This window comes from Armigeres subalbatus, chromosome 2, assembly GCF_024139115.2.
Source record: "Armigeres subalbatus isolate Guangzhou_Male chromosome 2, GZ_Asu_2, whole genome shotgun sequence".
Classification (NCBI taxonomy): domain Eukaryota; kingdom Metazoa; phylum Arthropoda; class Insecta; order Diptera; family Culicidae; genus Armigeres; species Armigeres subalbatus.
Window position 1 is genome coordinate 328838407 of NC_085140.1, and position 18308 is coordinate 328856714.

General features: G+C 39.6%; 1 protein-coding gene and 1 long non-coding RNA gene across 4 annotated transcripts; both read right to left on the reverse strand.

Annotated features, from left to right (window-relative positions):
* Positions 1-6181: 6181 nt before the first annotated feature.
* Positions 6182-15402, reverse strand: LOC134212732 (prohibitin-2). 3 transcript variants are annotated; one of them, XM_062690834.1, is made up of 6 exons: positions 15277-15402; positions 14995-15180; positions 13512-14170; positions 13350-13446; positions 6316-6474; positions 6182-6251 (listed from the first exon to the last, which is right to left on the reverse strand). In XM_062690834.1, exons 2-6 carry the CDS (start codon positions 15125-15127, stop codon positions 6238-6240), a joined length of 1062 nt encoding a protein of 353 aa, XP_062546818.1. In that variant the 5' UTR covers positions 15128-15180; positions 15277-15402; the 3' UTR covers positions 6182-6237. The 3 variants fall into 3 exon arrangements, with proteins under 3 accessions (XP_062546818.1, XP_062546817.1, XP_062546819.1); XM_062690833.1 differs by having other exon boundaries at positions 6182-6474; XM_062690835.1 differs by lacking the exons at positions 6182-6251; positions 6316-6474 and adding an exon at positions 6593-6891.
* A 637-nt stretch (positions 15403-16039) lies between these two features.
* On the reverse strand, positions 16040-17350 carry LOC134216902 (uncharacterized). Its single transcript, XR_009980867.1, has 3 exons — positions 17270-17350; positions 17134-17210; positions 16040-16285 (listed from the first exon to the last, which is right to left on the reverse strand). It is a non-coding gene; the product is annotated as an uncharacterized LOC134216902 (long non-coding RNA).
* Positions 17351-18308: the final 958 nt, after the last annotated feature.

An 18308-nucleotide genomic window follows, 5' to 3' on the forward strand; every position in this document is an offset into this window, starting at 1 on the left:
AATAAAATTTAACGGAAAGAAATCCAATCACATTCAAGTCACTTCAGGAGTTCCACAAGGCTCTCATCTTGGCCCTCTTTTATTTATATTATATGTAAATGACATTACCTTCAGAGTTCAGTGCGAGATTTCTCTTGTTTCGGACAGCAGAACGATGGCGCGATCGGCCGGATTATTGTGTTCTGCATTGCGCGGCCGGTAATAAAAATCAGTTCAGTGCGTGATTTCTCTTGTTTCGGACAGCAGAACGATGGCGCGATCGGCCGGATTATTGTGTTCTGCATTGCGCGGCCGGTAATAAAAATCAGTTCAGTGCGAGATTTCTCTTGTTTCGGACAGCAGAACGATGGCGCGATCGGCCGGATTATTGTGTTCTGCATTGCGCGGCCGGTAATAAAAATCAGTTCAGTGCGAGATTTCTCTTGTTTCGGACAGCAGAACGATGGCGCGATCGGCCGGATTATTGTGTTCTGCATTGCGCGGCCGGTAATAAAAATCAGTTCAGTGCGAGATTTCTCTTGTTTCGGACAGCAGAACGATGGCGCGATCGGCCGGATTATTGTGTTCTGCATTGCGCGGCCGGTAATAAAAATCAGTTCAGTGCGAGATTTCTCTTGTTTCGGACAGCAGAACGATGGCGCGATCGGCCGGATTATTGTGTTCTGCATTGCGCGGCCGGTAATAAAAATCAGTTCAGTGCGTGATTTCTCTTGTTTCGGACAGCAGAACGATAGCGCGATCGGCCGGATTATTGTGTTCTGCATTGCGCGGCCAGTAATAAAAATCAGTTCAGTGCGAGATTTCTCTTGTTTCGGACAGCAGAACGATGGCGCGATCGGCCGGATTATTGTGTTCTGCATTGCGCGGCCGGTAATAAAAATCAGTTCAGTGCGAGATTTCTCTTGTTTCGGACAGCAGAACGATGGCGCGATCGGCCGGATTATTGTGTTCTGCATTGCGCGGCCGGTAATAAAAATCAGTTCAGTGCGAGATTTCTCTTGTTTCGGACAGCAGAACGATGGCGCGATCGGCCGGATTATTGTGTTCTGCATTGCGCGGCCGGTAATAAAAATCAGTTCAAAGCGAGATTTCTCTTGTTTCGGACAGCAGAACGATGGCGCGATCGGCCGGATTATTGTGTTCTGCATTGCGCGGCCGGTAATAAAAATCAGTTCAAAGCGAGATTTCTCTTGTTTCGGACAGCAGAACGATGGCGCGATCGGCCGGATTATTGTGTTCTGCATTGCGCGGCCAGTAATAAAAATCAGTTCAGTGCGAGATTTCTCTTGTTTCGGACAGCAGAACGATGGCGCGATCGGCCGGATTATTGTGTTCTGCATTGCGCGGCCGGTAATAAAAATCAGTTCAGTGCGTGATTTCTCTTGTTTCCGGACAGCAGAACGATGGCGCGATCGGCCGGATTATTGTGTTCTGCATTGTGCGGCCAGTAATAAAAATCAGTTCAGTGCGAGATTTCTCTTGTTTCGGACAGCAGAACGATGGCGCGGTCAGCCGGATTATTGTGTTCTGCATTGCGCGGCCGGTAATAAAAATCTGTTCAGTGCGAGATTTCTCTTGTTTCCAGACAGCAGAACGATCGCGCGATCGGCCGAAATATTGTGTTCTGCTTTGCGCGGCCGGTAATAAAAATCATTTCAGTGCGTGATTTCTCTTGTTTCGGACAGCAGAACGATCGCGCGATCGGCCGAAATATTGTGTTCTGTATTGCGCGCCCGGTAGGCCGGTAGTTAGTTTGTACTACTTTTCGCGCCCGATTCATGGCTAGGTAAAATCACTGTGTATAATGAATGGCACGGTCGTATCGCTTATCAGAGTGAATCCAGATCCAACGATGCCTACCAATTAACTAATAATCCTTCCTGTGGTTTTTGTGGAGACGCAGAGGTAAACACGGTCTTCAAATAGCAAAAACCACCTACTAATATTCCTTCCTCCTTCCTAACTGACTACAAGGACGTGGCCGGCGCCGTTATTGATCATTTGAATTTTAGAGTTACTGAAACTTGCACACTGAGAATGCTTGAACAATCCCAGTCAATCATTCAGTTGATTCTTTGTGCAATTTCACTGATTCTAGTCAATCACGGAGTAGCAACCATAGATATGTGTAGTCAGTCAAAGCTAAGCTAAGCTAAGCTAAGCTATGTAAATGACATTACCTTCATTCTCAAAAATATAAAGATTTTAATTTATGCCGATGACATAAAGCTATTTATGGAAATAAAAATGAAGACGACATAATCATATTCCAGAATGAAATACACATGTTCTATACATGGTGCAGAAAAAGCCTATTGCAACTGAATGTTAAGAAATGCAACATAATATCATTCAGCAGAAAAAGAATAACACCAAATACACAAATTGTATTAGGGAACAATACTGTAGAAAGACACGAAAGAGTTAGGGATTTAGGGATGATTTTAGATTCGAAACTAACTCTTGTTGATCACTATAACACAATCATCCACAAAGCTAATAATATGCTAGGCTTTATCAAGCGTTTTTGCTTCAACTTTCAGGATCCCTACACAATCAAAACACTATATATTTCATATGTACGATCTATACTGGAATATTGTAGCATTGTATGGTCGCCTTATACAACCACACATGAAGAAAGAATAGAGTCAGTACAAAATAATTTCTATTACACGCTCTTCGTAAATTAGGTTGGACGTCATTTCCTCTTCCATCTTATGAAGCACGTTGCATGCTTATAAATATACAAACTTTGAAAGAGCGTCGAGAATGTGCAACGGTTTCATTTGTTAACGATATAGTTTCTCAACGTGTTGATTCAACTGAAATTTTATCGAAATTTAACTTTTACATACCTTCTCGGCTACTTCGACATAGAACATTATTTTTAACCAACCACTGCCGAACAAATTACGCCAAATTTGGGCCTCTCAACCGAATGATGGCCGTTTACAATCAACACTGCGAAACTATTGACTTAACAATGTCTCGGCATAACATTAGACAGTATTTCCAAAGAACAAACATTACAAATTCAGCAATATAAATTCAAAATCAAAATTATACATCACTTTTCTAAAAAAAAAACTATTATTTAATTATACTATAGCATTACAAAAACAAACATGTATATGTATATGTACTAGTCTACGTTGGTTGACGAAATAAAAAATAAATAAATAAAATAAAAAAATAAATAAATAAATTTGAACTACAGTGGATGTGAGCCTGACGTCAAACCTGACCGGGAGGTGATCCGATGACAATTCGTTCAGCGTGGTTGGCTTTGTCATGTCCAGTAGGTTGTTTGACAAAGTAAGATCGAAGTAGGGTCGAATGACGACCGCGCCCCGTAAGATGAAATGTGAATGTGTCAGGAGAATAGATAAAAAAGTTATGGCTGGCTGCCTCCTGAGACAATATTGTGCCAGCTTTATTGGCCTTTGAACAGTTCCATTGACGGTGTCGTGAGTTTAGATCGCCCACGACGAAGAATGGTTCAGTCCACCTGGTAAGTGTGGAGATGTCTCGCCGAAATTGAGTCCAGATGGATCGTGTTGCGCCCCCGGGAAGTATGCGGCGATAACGTGTACAATACCGTTCGTTGTGTTTATCGAAACGCCTATGCTTTCGATGATCTTTGTCGAGATGCTCAGCTCTGCAAACTTGATACCTTTTCGAATAGCAATCAGTACGCCTCCATTCCAGTCCATTCCAGTTAGCAAATCGCAAGTTGGGTTGATTAGACATTGTACAAGTACTTGGTTGTTAGCTCGAATAAAGCTAGAAGTTGTTGCTGCTTCGTTTGACAGTTTGCCAAGCGATCAAATGTCTCCCTCGCTATAGCAAGAAATTCCGACACCGAGAAGAGGTTGTTATTACCGCCCTGCTGTAGGACTTGTGCATAGGAGCCGGACGATGGTGCGGCTGTGGAACTGGAGAGACCACCTTGAGAGGGTCGTGGCGGAGGTGGAAGAGGTGCGGGGTACCGCCGTTCCGTTTTCATCTTTGCTAATTTTTCAATATAGTTTTTGCGGCTGGGACAGCCACGATAGTTGGCGGTGTGCTACCCACTACAGTTTGCGCACTTTATTGATCCTCGTGTCTCGTTTCTGTCGTAGTTTGCTAGCTCTGCTTTTTTGGGTAGTTTGCATTCGACGGACGGATGCTTCTCACCACATTCAAAGTGGAACAAGATTGCAATTCCTCATGCCGTGGCCGAATCGTTGGCAACGGTGACATTGAACAGCATCGGTAGGCCTTTTTCGTAGTATCACCATTTCACTATGATATTAAAGATTGCTTTTGGCTTTTGTAGATCCGACAGTTTATGAACTGAAGCAAATATAACGCACTTTCCTCCAGACCGATGACCTTGCGAGAAAACATTTTCACCTCTGTTGTGAGTGTTGTAAAATGTCATTTGCATTCGTTTGTACAATTTTCCCAGAACTTTTTTCAGAAGCTAGCTATTGATTCTTGATGTATGACGAACTTATCCAGCTTTCCACGCTCGGTAATGGCGGCTTGTCGGTGTGTAAAAATCAATCGGTCACTGTACTATTTGACACTAGCTGGAGGAAAACTCACTGTCGAAAAGGCCTTTTTTCCCTTCCCCTCACCCAGGAACGCCAGTAGGCTTTCCTCCAGCTAGTGTCAAACAGTACAGTGACCAATTGATTTTTACACACCGACAAGCCGCCATTACCGAGCGTGGAAAGCTGGATAGCGCTTAAATGTGCCTACAACTTTGTCTAACAAGACATTGCTGTAAATATGTAATCTGGGGCGTGGGAGGCAATGTGATCACTACAAGAGTGGCTAGCTCCGATTCCAGTTCGGCGATGTTAACCACTGGTAGCCCCGATAGAACAATTTTCACCGATTGCTCAGAGGCGGGGGTATAGGTATGAAATTGGATGTTCGATTGTTTCATAGCTAAAATAGAACTGCGAAAAGCCTCTTCTCCCGAACAGTAAAGCTGAACACCCGTCTTCGTCGATTTCATGTTATACTCTTTCTGGGCAATATTGTCGCGCTTATCTTTTTCTAGAGTGCAGCGGCGGTCTTACACTCGCAGGCTCGACTGCGAAGGTAAACGTCAAGATATCCGCCGTGTTAAAAGATAGGCAGAATTTTCCCGCTCAAAACAAAACCACGTGCTTTTCGCGAAATGACAGCAGTGTTCGATTGTATTAGTGAGAGGCAACCGGAGTCACTGAGTACATGGAGATTGTTTATCATGGCAAGTGCATACGGTGGGTGAGAATTTCATTGACTCTGTTGTGTTTAGTGACCGTTGCGATTACCTGAGAAGCAACCAGCAGGAAACCGCAGTATTCTATTTTATCTCGAGATGCATAATATTATTCTGAGACATCAGATTCCGAATTCGCTGGGTCGTGAGATTCATTACCGAAATGGGGGGAACACGAATTTTCTTCTCCTTGCGCGTCGTGTTGGGGGCGGTGCAGTTTGGTGTGAGCGTTGGTTTTTTATGCAAATATTTGTTACAAACTGTGGGATAATATATAATTATACAATTATACAATTATGGAATACTGATCAATTTTTTTTTCAAATGGGTCAAGTTCGAAGCATTTAAAGCAGTTAAATTTATGATGGGTTAATAGATAGGTTGATTGTAAAATTTTTGTTTTTTGGCAAAAGTGTTCCATAATTGTGGGGGGAGTGTACTACATATTGGGGATTTACCATGGAAGAAGCTGATGACCTGAGTTTAGTTGATACAATCCTTATGAAAACTTGATTACAAGTACTCTGACCACATCACCTTTGTAGACGGGAGAGGGTTGCCATGTTTCAAGATGTTCAAATATGTATTAACAAGCTGAACAACAGAGCCAGAGGTTCGATGGTATCAATGTGTTAAACCATTTTAGGTTTATAGGTACTATCCTGGAGAATGCCTGCGATGATGTAACGCGCATTGAAAGTCGCGCAACGTTGATTGAGATACGAAATGTCCTCGTCAACAGACAGTTGTGGATTATATTCATCTGGTAGTCTTGTCGACAACGAACAAGGGCAAAAATGTTCGCAACAAATTTGTTTCGTTACAGGTTGTTCAATCACGTCGGAAACCAAAGTAGGTATACTTCAACGATGTTAATACGCAAGAATTTCTTTAATTTTTAAAAAGATTTACACATGAATGTTTTATATAAAAAAACTATATTAGAACGGACTCTCCCTATTTAATAAAAATGCTCTTTATAATTCTGGTTCTGAAATTAAAAACAGTAATGATTAATCCGGCACAATATTCGAGCTCTTACTGTCTGGCACCACCATTGATCCTTTCGGCCGTCTGCTCCGCAATCACTTTGATCAGACTTTCGTCGTACCCTTGGACATCTTCATCGTCAGATCGGCCGACGGTTTCAGCACTTCGGTTAGAAGAGGCTTTCGGAATTTGAATAACTCGAAACGGTCGGCTTTGGCCCTTATCTGGATTAATTTGAAATAAAAAGTTGAAAAAAAAGAAAAGTTTGTTTATTTGACATATTTTAAACAAATAATCGAAACAAATGTGAATCCAGGTAAGAGCCAAAAACTGCCATTGAAATACGAATAAAAAATCCCTTTACACAATAACTGCCGGGGCATCTATTTTGGAATATAGACTTAACTACTAACAAAATGCTTCTGTGATTCGCCAAAAATGGTTTACTCTAATGCAAATCTGCTCTACCAACCAGTGTTTTTCTTCCATAAAATGCAAACGACCTGCTGGATCGAAACTAAACCAAATGCATCAACTGTTTCGATTCCGCGGTGACGAATGGCGACGACGACGAGTGGGAGTCTCTTCGGAAAGGCAGTACAGATTCGACCCTACACGCTACGGGATGGTTACTTACTTATCTGGATGGAAACATAGAAACGAAGAAAGATAAGCTGTTAGGACAATGAATAATGTTTTCGATTTACAATTACTTAACACCGAGATACGCAATGTTTTGAAACAATTTTGGGAAAAATGGTTTCATCCTTCTTGGAATAATTACGCGTTTCGAAACATGTTGCTTTTAGAATATGTCTTTATCTAGATTAAATTTAAAAAAAAAATGTTCAGTTCATCACTGTCAAGATATGTTAGGCTAGAGCCGAAAAGTGTAGGTTCATATATTCGGATCCGGGACATATCATGCTTGGAAAACACCTACTACGAAGAATTTATTTCGCACACTACCCAACAACATGCATATAGGCTTACGATAGGGTATAAAAAATATATTTTAGAGTCCTCTACGATCATGAGAGTAGTGAAATAAACATAACTATCGCGACGTTACCTACGATGTGCAACCCGCATAGATGTACTGTTCATACCTCATACCATATAATTTAAATTTAATTGAAGAATTACGTAAATAAAGGCAAAAAATACTGTTCATACAAAAAAGAGAGTAGGGCATTTTTCTCGAACAAACGTTTTGCCTCAACAGTTTTACAATACAAATGCAATTTTAGAACTGGAATTTCCCCAGGATTCTGAATTTTGCCAAAAACTATTGATCTGTATCGAAGAAATCAAAAGATTTGGTACCAGTTTGTTAAATATAGCAGTATCTCAAACAAATGATTCAAAAACACCTCACCCCATGTGGGATGTAGAATAAGCACAAAAGTTATCAATATTGCCCTTATTCTAAGTTCTCGAATGAGGTGAGACGTTCCAAATGAAGTGTGAGTCGTCGATATCTATCACATGAAATAACTGTCGTCTCACGCGAATAGTCAAAATCGCAGGGCTGGTAGCGACAAATGCCGCTCAAAATAGTGACTTTAGTGACCAAAGCTGACGAAAAAGGGACCAAATAGTGACTTTCAGTTGCAGAAAAAGTGACCAAATAGTGACTTTTAGTTTCAGTTGCAAGTTTGATGAGACGAATTCAAGCGTTTTTGGGTCGAAGGAGAATCTTTTTTCGTAATTTGTGGCGGAGAACAACTTTCACTCACCACAATCTCATAACGAACTCAGAAGAGAAACGTAAATCGTGCAAGCTAACTTTTATCTACTTAGTTACTAAGTAAAATTTTATTGGCCGCTCTTTTTTTATCCCACGGAAACCAAATATCAGTAAGTCAGTCAAAAGCAGGATTACTCAAAATTATTAGTAGTCCTGCTAGCAAATCACTATATAGCTAGGTTATCACTTATAAGACCTGTGTTTCTTTCCCGAAAAATGATTTCTCGGCAAAAATGCGTGAAGGAATATTCTCTTCTCGTGAGAATGAGTGGAAATTACGATCATTGGATTAGCTGAACACCTACTTAAGAAAGATGCAGATTTGTCATATGTGCCATGGATTTTTTTGGAATTGTTGGTGCAAAAGAAACAACAGTACGGATCGTTTTGGTTGAAAACGAAACTACGAACCTGGCATTAAACGCTCGACCTCCTGCTTATAATGCAGGACCATCGGACTCGACTTATTCAAAAGTTAACAAAAGCTAACAAATCTAACAAAATCTAAAAAAATCACAATTTTTCATATTTGAATCTTTTACATTTATGCCATTTAAAATGTATAAATTATCATCATAATATATTTTGGAAAATTCTAAAATATTGATCAAAGTGGATGGTGGGAGAAAAAACGGCTTTTTCTCATGTTCTTGCAGCAAAACTACTATGGGGATTCCTTACATATTTAATGTACCCCCCCTCAATTCGATTGCAGTACAATCATAGATGCAAATATCATTATTTAGATTTAAAATCAATTATTTTTATTCTACCAAAATATCACGCGCTGCTGTCAAAAGTCGAATTTGAAAATATTCGGAGGGTATTGTTCCTTCTCCAAGAACTTGCTCGGGCAACAATTAAAAATCCAAATATCCTGAAATTGTAATGAAATGTGCGAATTTTTATCAGTAAAAACAATTTAGCATACTGATGACTTTGTGCTGTGAAAAAATGATAGCATTTGGTCATTGTTGGGAGGAGTTGTTAAAATTTTTCGCAGCCGCTAAAAAAATCTTCAGGAGGGTCAAAACACAGTAAATAAGATTGTCAATCCAAAAAATAACTCGCCACATAACGATCATTTGTCTAGAGGATTTATTAGAAAAATACGCTAGTCTCCCAAGGGGTCAAGTCTCTCAAGGAATCAAGTCTCCCCACCTTCCCTTTCTGTAGAAAGTCTGATAGTTAAAAACATCCAAATAGTCAGGTCTCCTGCTTGCATGGCCATATACCAATTCATGAATTCTGACGTAAAACACCTTCAATTAGCTACTGGTGAAATGCCAATAAGAGCAGCGAGTAAAATGGCTGGCGAAGTTTCAGAGCAATCAGAGTTTTCCCAAGATCCGTAATTTCATTTCCGCCATGAACAAAGCATCATCCGACGGATACATAAAGCTTCATTCATAAATCTTAGTCAATAGTTTCAAAATAGTTGAAAATAGTGACTTTTTGCGAGAAAAAGTGACTTTAGTGACTTAAGGTCGAAAAAAGAGACTTTTTAGTGACTTGCCCGAAAAAAGTGACCAAGTCACTAAAAAGTGACCTGCTACCAGGGCTGAAATCGGAAATTTTCAAGTCGCTCACGACATAAAATTAGCATGAATTACGAATATCTGCAATCGTTACAACTTACAAATTATTCTGCAGCTTTTGCTTAGCTAAATTTATACTGCCGTGCTGGATTTATATTGCCGTGGCTTGACTTGCCAGCAATTCAAAGATGGGCACTCCGCTCAGAAGCTGTTCGAAAGATTCGCTCCCTTCATTGAGGTGATGAACCATGGATCTTTTATAAAGAACTCCAGCTCAGCATTCATTTCATTTATTCAGACTAAGGCCAAAGTGGCCTGTGCGGTATATAAGAGTCTTCTCCATTCGGCTGGGTCCATGGCTACACGCCGCCAACCACGCAGTCTACGGAGGGTCCGCAAGTAATCTTCCACCTGACCGATCCACCTTGCCCGCACCTCGCCTTTTTGTGCCCATTGGATCGTTGTCGAGAACCATTTACACCGGGTTACTGTCCGACATTCTGGCTACGTTCCCGGCCCAACGCATTCGTCCGATTTTCACGGTTTGAACGAAGGATAGTTCCCCCAACAGCTGATGCAACTCGTGGTTCATTCGCCTCCTCCACGTATCGTCTGCCATCTGCACCCCACCATATATGGTAGGCAGCACTTTCCTTTCGAAAACTCCCAGTGCGCGTTGGTCCCCCACGAGCATCGTCCAGGTCTCGTGTCCGTAGAGAACTACCGGTCTAATGAGCGTTTTGTAGATTGTCAGTTTGGTACGGCGGCGAACTCTATTCGATGCGTCTCCGAATTTCTCTGCTGGTATCATTTTCGGCAGTCACCAGTGAGCCCAAGTACACAAATTCTTCTACCACCTCGATTTCGTCACCACCGATGCCAACTCCGTCTTCGACGTGTTGATGACTAGTCCGATCCGCTTGGCTTCCCTCCCCAGCTCAGCAGCTCACTTTAAATTGATGAAATCATTATCAAACACGCGCCTAGAGAAACTACCTCGTGCGCACACACTCGAGTACGCGCGCTGTTATATTTTGTACAATACAAACGAAAATACCACGCTCGCGGAACACAACACAAGAGAGCTTGTATGAGCATTCCAGTCCAGTACCGCGCACGTGCTGATCGTTTATCATTTGAACCTCAAGCACCATCAAGCCAAGCATCAACACCATCTAGCCAAGCAACAGAAATCATTTCTGCTGCAGAAAGGTCTAAAAAACACACAAGCAAAAATAATCCAACTAGCTCGCCGTCTATTTCTAAACCCATAACCCAAGTAACATTTTTAGTTTTATAACGATCATGAAAAACATTATTTGCTCTTCATGGCTTCTATAAAACTAAAATGTTACTGGGGTACCCACATACTCGGGGCTACGAACGGACACACATAAGATACCTAGTAGTGCGGTAGCAAAAGATCCGAAGATCCGAACAACTTTACTCTCAGTTCAGCTCATGTCGTCGTCCAGCTCTGAATTGCTGTGACATGGAGATCAAATAAATCCATTGTTTCTATTCCCAATACATTTAAGTCTGGATTGTTTGAAATAAAGATGCGTCCAGTCTTACTCATGCTTCCAATAGTGATTTCAATACATAACTCTGCCAAAAGCTTGAGATTATCTCCGGAAGCTGTAGTCGCTCCTTCTTCAGTTCTCTGAATTGGTGGTCGTCTAATTTTGATCCAGTTTTCTTCAGAAATAACTGTTATATCGGATGCGGAATCATGTTGGAGTTGTACTGTAACACCATTAAGTTTAACTGGAACGAATTTGCGTTTGCTTGCTACATTGCGAACCGAAAAAACTCCCTTCGTCTTCATATTCTCCTTGGGTTTGAAATGACTGTACGACTTGGGCTTGATTTTTTTATTTGAGCAATACCCTTCTTTATGACCTTTCTGTTTGCATTTATTACAGGTATGACTAGAAAATGGGCAAAAACGAATGTAATGCATATCTTGAATTTCTTTTGAGATGAGTTGTGCTTTTGTGAAATTGCGATGATGTGTTTGCTGTCTTTGCTCTCCACCATTTGAGTGTCTTGCTTCAAGTTGACTATACGATGGCATTCTTCAACCAGATTTTCCAAAGTGATAGCGCCTGGCCCATCTGGCCTTAGCGGTATTGTTTCTTCAGATTCTAGCTTGGAAAGCTTTGAACTGGTCGCTAGACTGCCCATAAATTCATAAAAGTCCCATGTTTGCTTGATTTCCTATCTACATGGGACTGATATGAATTTATGCGCAGTAGAGAACTTTGACAACTGAAATGCTTCGCAATGCTTGTTCACTTTGGCTGCATACGAGGTAAAATCATCTGATTCAGTTTTCGAATACTGCAAACATTGAAATCTCGCATGGAATATTGACTTTCGAAGGCCGAACAGTTTCTTCAATTTTCCAACAGTTTCATCTAGAGTAAACTCTCTTCTGTGTTTCGGAAGAATACTGTCCACGAACCGTTCATGAACCATCGTACTCAGCTTTCAAAGGAGTAACCTCACCTTGGCAGCGTCGTCCAAGCGTTTACCATCCTCTTTAAAAACATCTTCGTATCTTGAATACCACGAATCGAAAAATAGGCCGTCGTCGGTACCGCCATTACTCATTTATGCACAGCACATGTTTCGAAATGGACAAATTGATATGTAATTTGCGAAAAAGAATCCACGTGTCTTGGAGGGACTCGAACCCTCAACCTCCTACTCTCTAGATAGGCGTGATAACCCCTACACAACAAGGCCACTTAAAGGTCACGTTTGCGGAAAAGCCATCAGAATCCGAGTACCAACCTCCACCGCGGTTAGCTCTCTTTTTTGCAAATTGAATATCTTTCGGATGCTTGATTTGTCCAATCTCCACATGTGCTTTACTGTTGTATATCCACAGTCAAGCGAGTGCACATTGTTTATTAAACGAGAGGATCGCACTCCATGCTCCCCAACAACTGGTTGGGCGGGATGGTATAGAATGCGAATCAATCGCACTCTGCTGTGCCAAAGGCTTGCTTGACTAAAGCATTTGATGAGTTTGATTGCAGATATTTAACAAAAAATGGTTTTCGTACGGCCGAGTTGCCGAATAATATGCAATTAATTGTTACTATTCGTAGCTTTCGGGAAAATGCAGCATCTCCTGTAAAATATACTCTCAATGTGACATGCAGAGAAACTGCTCTGTTTTCCATCTCACTAAACAAATATTCATATCATTGTGAAACAAAGAAATACAGCACAAATTTCGTCGCTTTTTTTTCGCAGGCAGTGGTTCAAATAATAATGATTATTCAATTAGCCAAGTGATACCCATTTCTGGTATTTTCTATGCTAATCCTTCGCGTGAGAAAAAGGTATTTGTGCAGTGGATTTTCGTAATTCATTGTGAAATCATAATCCTAATTTACCTAATAAGGTTCCTAAAAGGCCCGAGTGATCATGTCTAACATCAGCTGCCACACCAGTAAGAGAATATGAAAGCATAATGTCATTTTAATTTACTATTGTTTATTCAAGTCTTTCAACAAAGCTACAGATTCTTTAAAACCAAACCCTAACTTCGGACAAAATGATAATTAAATAACGCCGATTCAACAGTTTACTTAGAAAGCTTTCATATTATAAATTTTGTTCACAAATATTAAAAATCATCAAACAAAATTTATCTAATTTTCTTTTTTCAATAAGGGCAAACAAAAGTATTCACTTTGTATATTTTGTAAAACAAAAAAGGATTAAAAATGCAAAACGCGGCACATCTTTGGCCTTAACTGCTTTAAATATAATAACCCACAATATTATTTCTTACTTGAAACTTTCTTGGACATGTCATCGAACTCGGCATCCGAAATGTTCAGCATCAGACTGTTGGCGGAGAGGTAGACACGGTTCTGCGAGTTGGCAATCTGTAAGAGAAAAGAACGTTTTACACACTGACTCTTACACAGCCACTCCAACCATGACAACATACCGTTCGAGCAACATTTTGCGCGGCACGAATCTTCCTAAGTTTAAGATAGCCAGGATTTTGACTAACGGCCAGACCCAACATTTTCGCAGCCTCGGCTTCTCCCTCAGCCTGTACAATCTTCTGCTGACGTTCCTGTTTGGCACGCTCGACGAGGAAAGCTGCCCGCTGTGCCTCCTGCTGGGCTACCTGTTTGCTTTCGACGGCGGCCGTGTATTCCTTTCCGAAGCTCAATTCCGTCAGGGAAACATCATCCAGGATGATGTTGAAATCCTTTGCGCGTTCCACCAACTCACGACGGATCAGCAGCGACACCTGCTGTCGCTGGGTGATTAGCTGTGAGGCGTTGAACTTGGCCACCACACTCTTGAGCACTTCATTGCAAATTGACGGCAGAACCTTCTCATCGTAGTCCAAGCCAAGCTGGCGGTACATCGTGGGCAGACGGAGGGCGTCCGGCCGAGACAGCACACGGAGTGAGATGTTCACCATCTGCAAATCCTTCGAACCGGTCGGGGACGAGATTTTCCTGGGGCGCGAACGAATGTCGTACACGATCGGATACTGGAACCACGGAATTCGGAAGTGTAGGCCTTCGCTGAAGATATCGTCGCCAACACCGCCGATGCGGTTGAAAATGATTGCACGATGTCCACCATCAACTAGAAAAAAAAAGTTATTGAATGTTAATCGATGAAAGGTAGCTAATTTTAAATCGATTTTATGGAATCAATATAGGCAGTTGCATCAATTGTAGTACATATAGCCTATTCAGACTACAAGCTTTCATCACTTGATAAAAAGTATTTTAATATGGAACGTCATTATAAATTATGTATGAACTTTGACATCAAGCTAATTTTTATCAAGTGATAAGAAGGTCGTAGTCTGAATACCTACTCTATTAATCTTCTCCTATTCTCACAATGCAACTTCCCTTTGACACAGGTCACAGGCGAATTATGTACATGTTTCCTAATTCTTATGGTATGACTATGCAAATAAGTATTGTACTCAATAAAAATATAATTACTATTTAACTATATTTGGCATACATAGAACAAATACAATTTTATTAAAAATTGTAACAAACAAAATAGTTATAATTCGTATTTTACAATTAGAACATAGGAGGAATATAGGCAGTGCTATATAAAGTTGATGCATTCTATAGTGTTGCATACAACTTCACTAGCGGCATGTTATGTAATTACAAATGCGTATTCTACATGTTTGCAATCCTGTTCGTAAAATAGTGAACAATATTAATAATTTAGAAGTTCTACAATTCTAGGAAAGATTTAGTCCCAGTCATCACAATCTTTTGTATAGAATTGTGTCAATCCACAAAATATTGTGTAATCTCCATGTGAAATATTTCTCAACACAAAACCGTACGCAATTAAGGTTATGTCGTTCACTACAAAAGTAACTTTAACTAATTTTCATCCCATCCCACACAATTCCCATAAAATGCAATTCCTACCTGTGAACATGGAGTTATTGATACCGTAAACAGTGGCCCCGACAGCTGCCAGCAGCTTCAGGCCGGTAGCCAAACCGGGTGGACCACCTTTGCCGAATTTTCCGGCCAAATCATTCAGCTTACTCTGGGCCATTTTCGGATCAGCAATGCGTAATAAGTACGCTGTGGTAATGCAATATTTTCGAGCTGAAAAGAACCAGTGCACAATTGAATATTTACTATGATGAATTGTGTAGAACTTATGATGAAATAAACAGAATTTTCCACAAATTTAGCACGTACAAGCAGTACACGAACAGCACGTACGAATGTAATGAAAATCTCACACTTTTTGAAGTTTTATCAATTCAGCGTTCAGCGGGTTATAGACAGTTTTGCTGAATGCGGTGGAAGAAAAGTCAAAATCTGTATAACAGTTTATGCAGGGCTGTATCCCTTCAAGATTATATTTATTTGTATAATATTTAAAGAATCCCGCATAAATCCAACGTTGAACCTTAATGATAATGGTACTGCCCGAATAGAATGATATTATACATCTTTATCGTTTTTTTTATTATAGCGAATCGTAATGGAATTTTTCATGGAATCATAAAAAATATCAAACAATAATTATACCACGAATAATATTTATGATAGCGACTATAATAATTTGATTTTAGATGATACACTCAATGGGTTGTTGAGTATCGTTACCATTCAAAAAGGCCATTTTTTTCATATATTTTCATTGAGCGATTTTACCAGATATCATTAGTTTATCATCATATTTTTTTCTTGCAATGATTCGGAGTATAATTGATTTTGACAAAAAAGATTGATATTATGAGTTTTCGTAAAACGAATTCCAGACCTAATAATTATTCAGTGGTTAATCCAGATTGAAAAGCGTGTAATAATTATTCAATTATATGATAACCGTATTATAGAATGTATAATATTAATCTACGAACTACGATACTGGATATGATAGTTATGAAGGTGTTTTCTCAGTTTATAATAAATGATCATCAAACAAGTTTTATTTATATTTTAATCACCGTCTTATATTATATTCGAATTATGTTATTATCAGTATATCTCCGGCCTATGGTCATCATCTTGATATAATGAGACCATAGGCCATAAGTTCACCTTAAATATGCAGTTTATTGGGATTCAGCATCATGATTGCTTATAAACTTTGTGCCGTTTTATGCCTTATTTAGATTGAGCTACTTTGCCCATGTCCAGAGAATCTGCTGTTCTTCCACCAATGACTCTTCACAGATTTCGATGGTGCTGCATGTTCCTATAAGAAATCAAAGAAAACAATGAATAACAGCTTAAAATCAGTCCTGGATGTACATTTTTCAGGCCCAGATTTCTTGATAAGCATGCCCCAGGAAATAATTAGGATTTGGTCCGATTCGTGAATTAAAATGGAATTAAACTTAAAAGTGACAGTTCGGAAATTATTAAATCCCCCGCTCATAAAAATGGCTGGTGCTACCCAGCAAGGCCAACAAAACATCTATCAAAAATGATTCAATATCTGTCAAAAGTAATCTTGCTCTGCGAGCAGTGTTATTTGGAAATTTTTGAACTGTCAGTTTTAAGCTTAATTCGATTTTGATTCACGAATCGGACCAAAGCCTTAGAACGCCAGCGCTGATTTTCATATAAAATGATCATGATGGAAGATCAAAATCTCAATTTCCGAGATATTATGTATCCCAGTATAAAGTGACCTAAATTTTTATTCAATGAAAATTATTTGTAAGCATGTTGATTGAAAATTCACTCCGGGGTGGCAATATAATTATTTTTATCTGAAACGTGCCTTTTCAGTTAACATGCATTATACAATAACATTTAAAATATAATAACACTCAGAGCTTGGATATAAAATATGTATTCGATCTAATAGTTAAGAATTGATCATTTTTCTGAAAATCAGCGCTGGGGTTATAATTTTTTCCCGAGGTCAAGCCAGCAAACCATTCTGCTAATAAATAATTGTATGAACAGCAACCAACGTCGATATTATAATTGAAAGGGTGCCTATTGCGATTAGTTGTGTAATCATACAAAAATTCTGGATACATTGTGTTAGGGGATTAATGTATTCATTATGGTTCTTATGCCCATCATTCTTACCTTGGCAAGCGTTTTATCGCTGTTTAACTACTCCCACTCGTGCGATAGTGTAGTTTCCCGGTATGATGTTGATATTTCTGGAAATAAACAATAAACATATATTATTTATGTTTTGTATAATATAGTTTATACTTACATGCATTATAATCCATTTGATTTTATGTTTTTTCGCACAAACTTTGTATATTTTAATCCGCCGTTGTTGGATCTGTTGCCGATGCGATTGTCACTATTACACTGAAAAAGAAACAACTTCATTTCTGTGTTGGTGAATATCTAAATTATTTATGGTAAGATACGTATACAATAATATGATATCAGGTAATCCCCATTATAACATGTATAATCTGTAAATTATTATCACAGAGAACAGACATACAAGTCCGTTCTCAATCGTGTGTAAGGAATTTAACGGACGTTTTAAAATGCAACACAAGTGGCAATCTCGTGGAGGCGCTGGCATCGCATAGTTTCTCTCATCAAGAAGCTGTCAAAATTTCAGGCGCCACCACCCACCATGGATATAAACAATAGATCCTCCTCCTCACTCTGGTTTCAATTTCATATATGATGTTTCTTTCTCACACTAACGCACGCGATTTCTCCGTCCAGGAGCACATGGTTTGTTTTGTGATGAGGGAAGATCCATTAATTACGTAACGCCAGAACGATCATGTAGGCAGGGATGGAATGCTCCTCAGAGCGAATCAGGAGAAGAAAAAAAAATGCTCACTACTCTCGACACACAAATTTTTGCTCTTCTCTTTTGTATTTTTGCGTTTCTCCTTTTTTCGTGTAGCTCCGAAATATATTCATTTCTCAATGATAACTAAATGGTTTGACTCAATGAGGTGAGGAAAAAGTTGCTCATTGAGTATCTTTGAGCCTCTTTCCGAAGGACGGAATTGGTGGTGGCGAATAAATTTATGATAATTAGTTGGCTAATCTAACGGTAGCCAGTAGGTTATTGTATTTATCGTGTTTGTTTAGAAAACAATTCAATCACTGTCATAATGCGTGTTTAGGACTGTTCCATTTAATTTTTACACGTTGAAGACATTCCCTTAAAAGAGCTTAATAATTTTCATTCAAAATTACACTGGAGTCGCTTTTCATGCGGTTTAATATGAAGCTTCCTTTTCATGCGGATCTTGGGTCTCACTCGTTTTAACGCG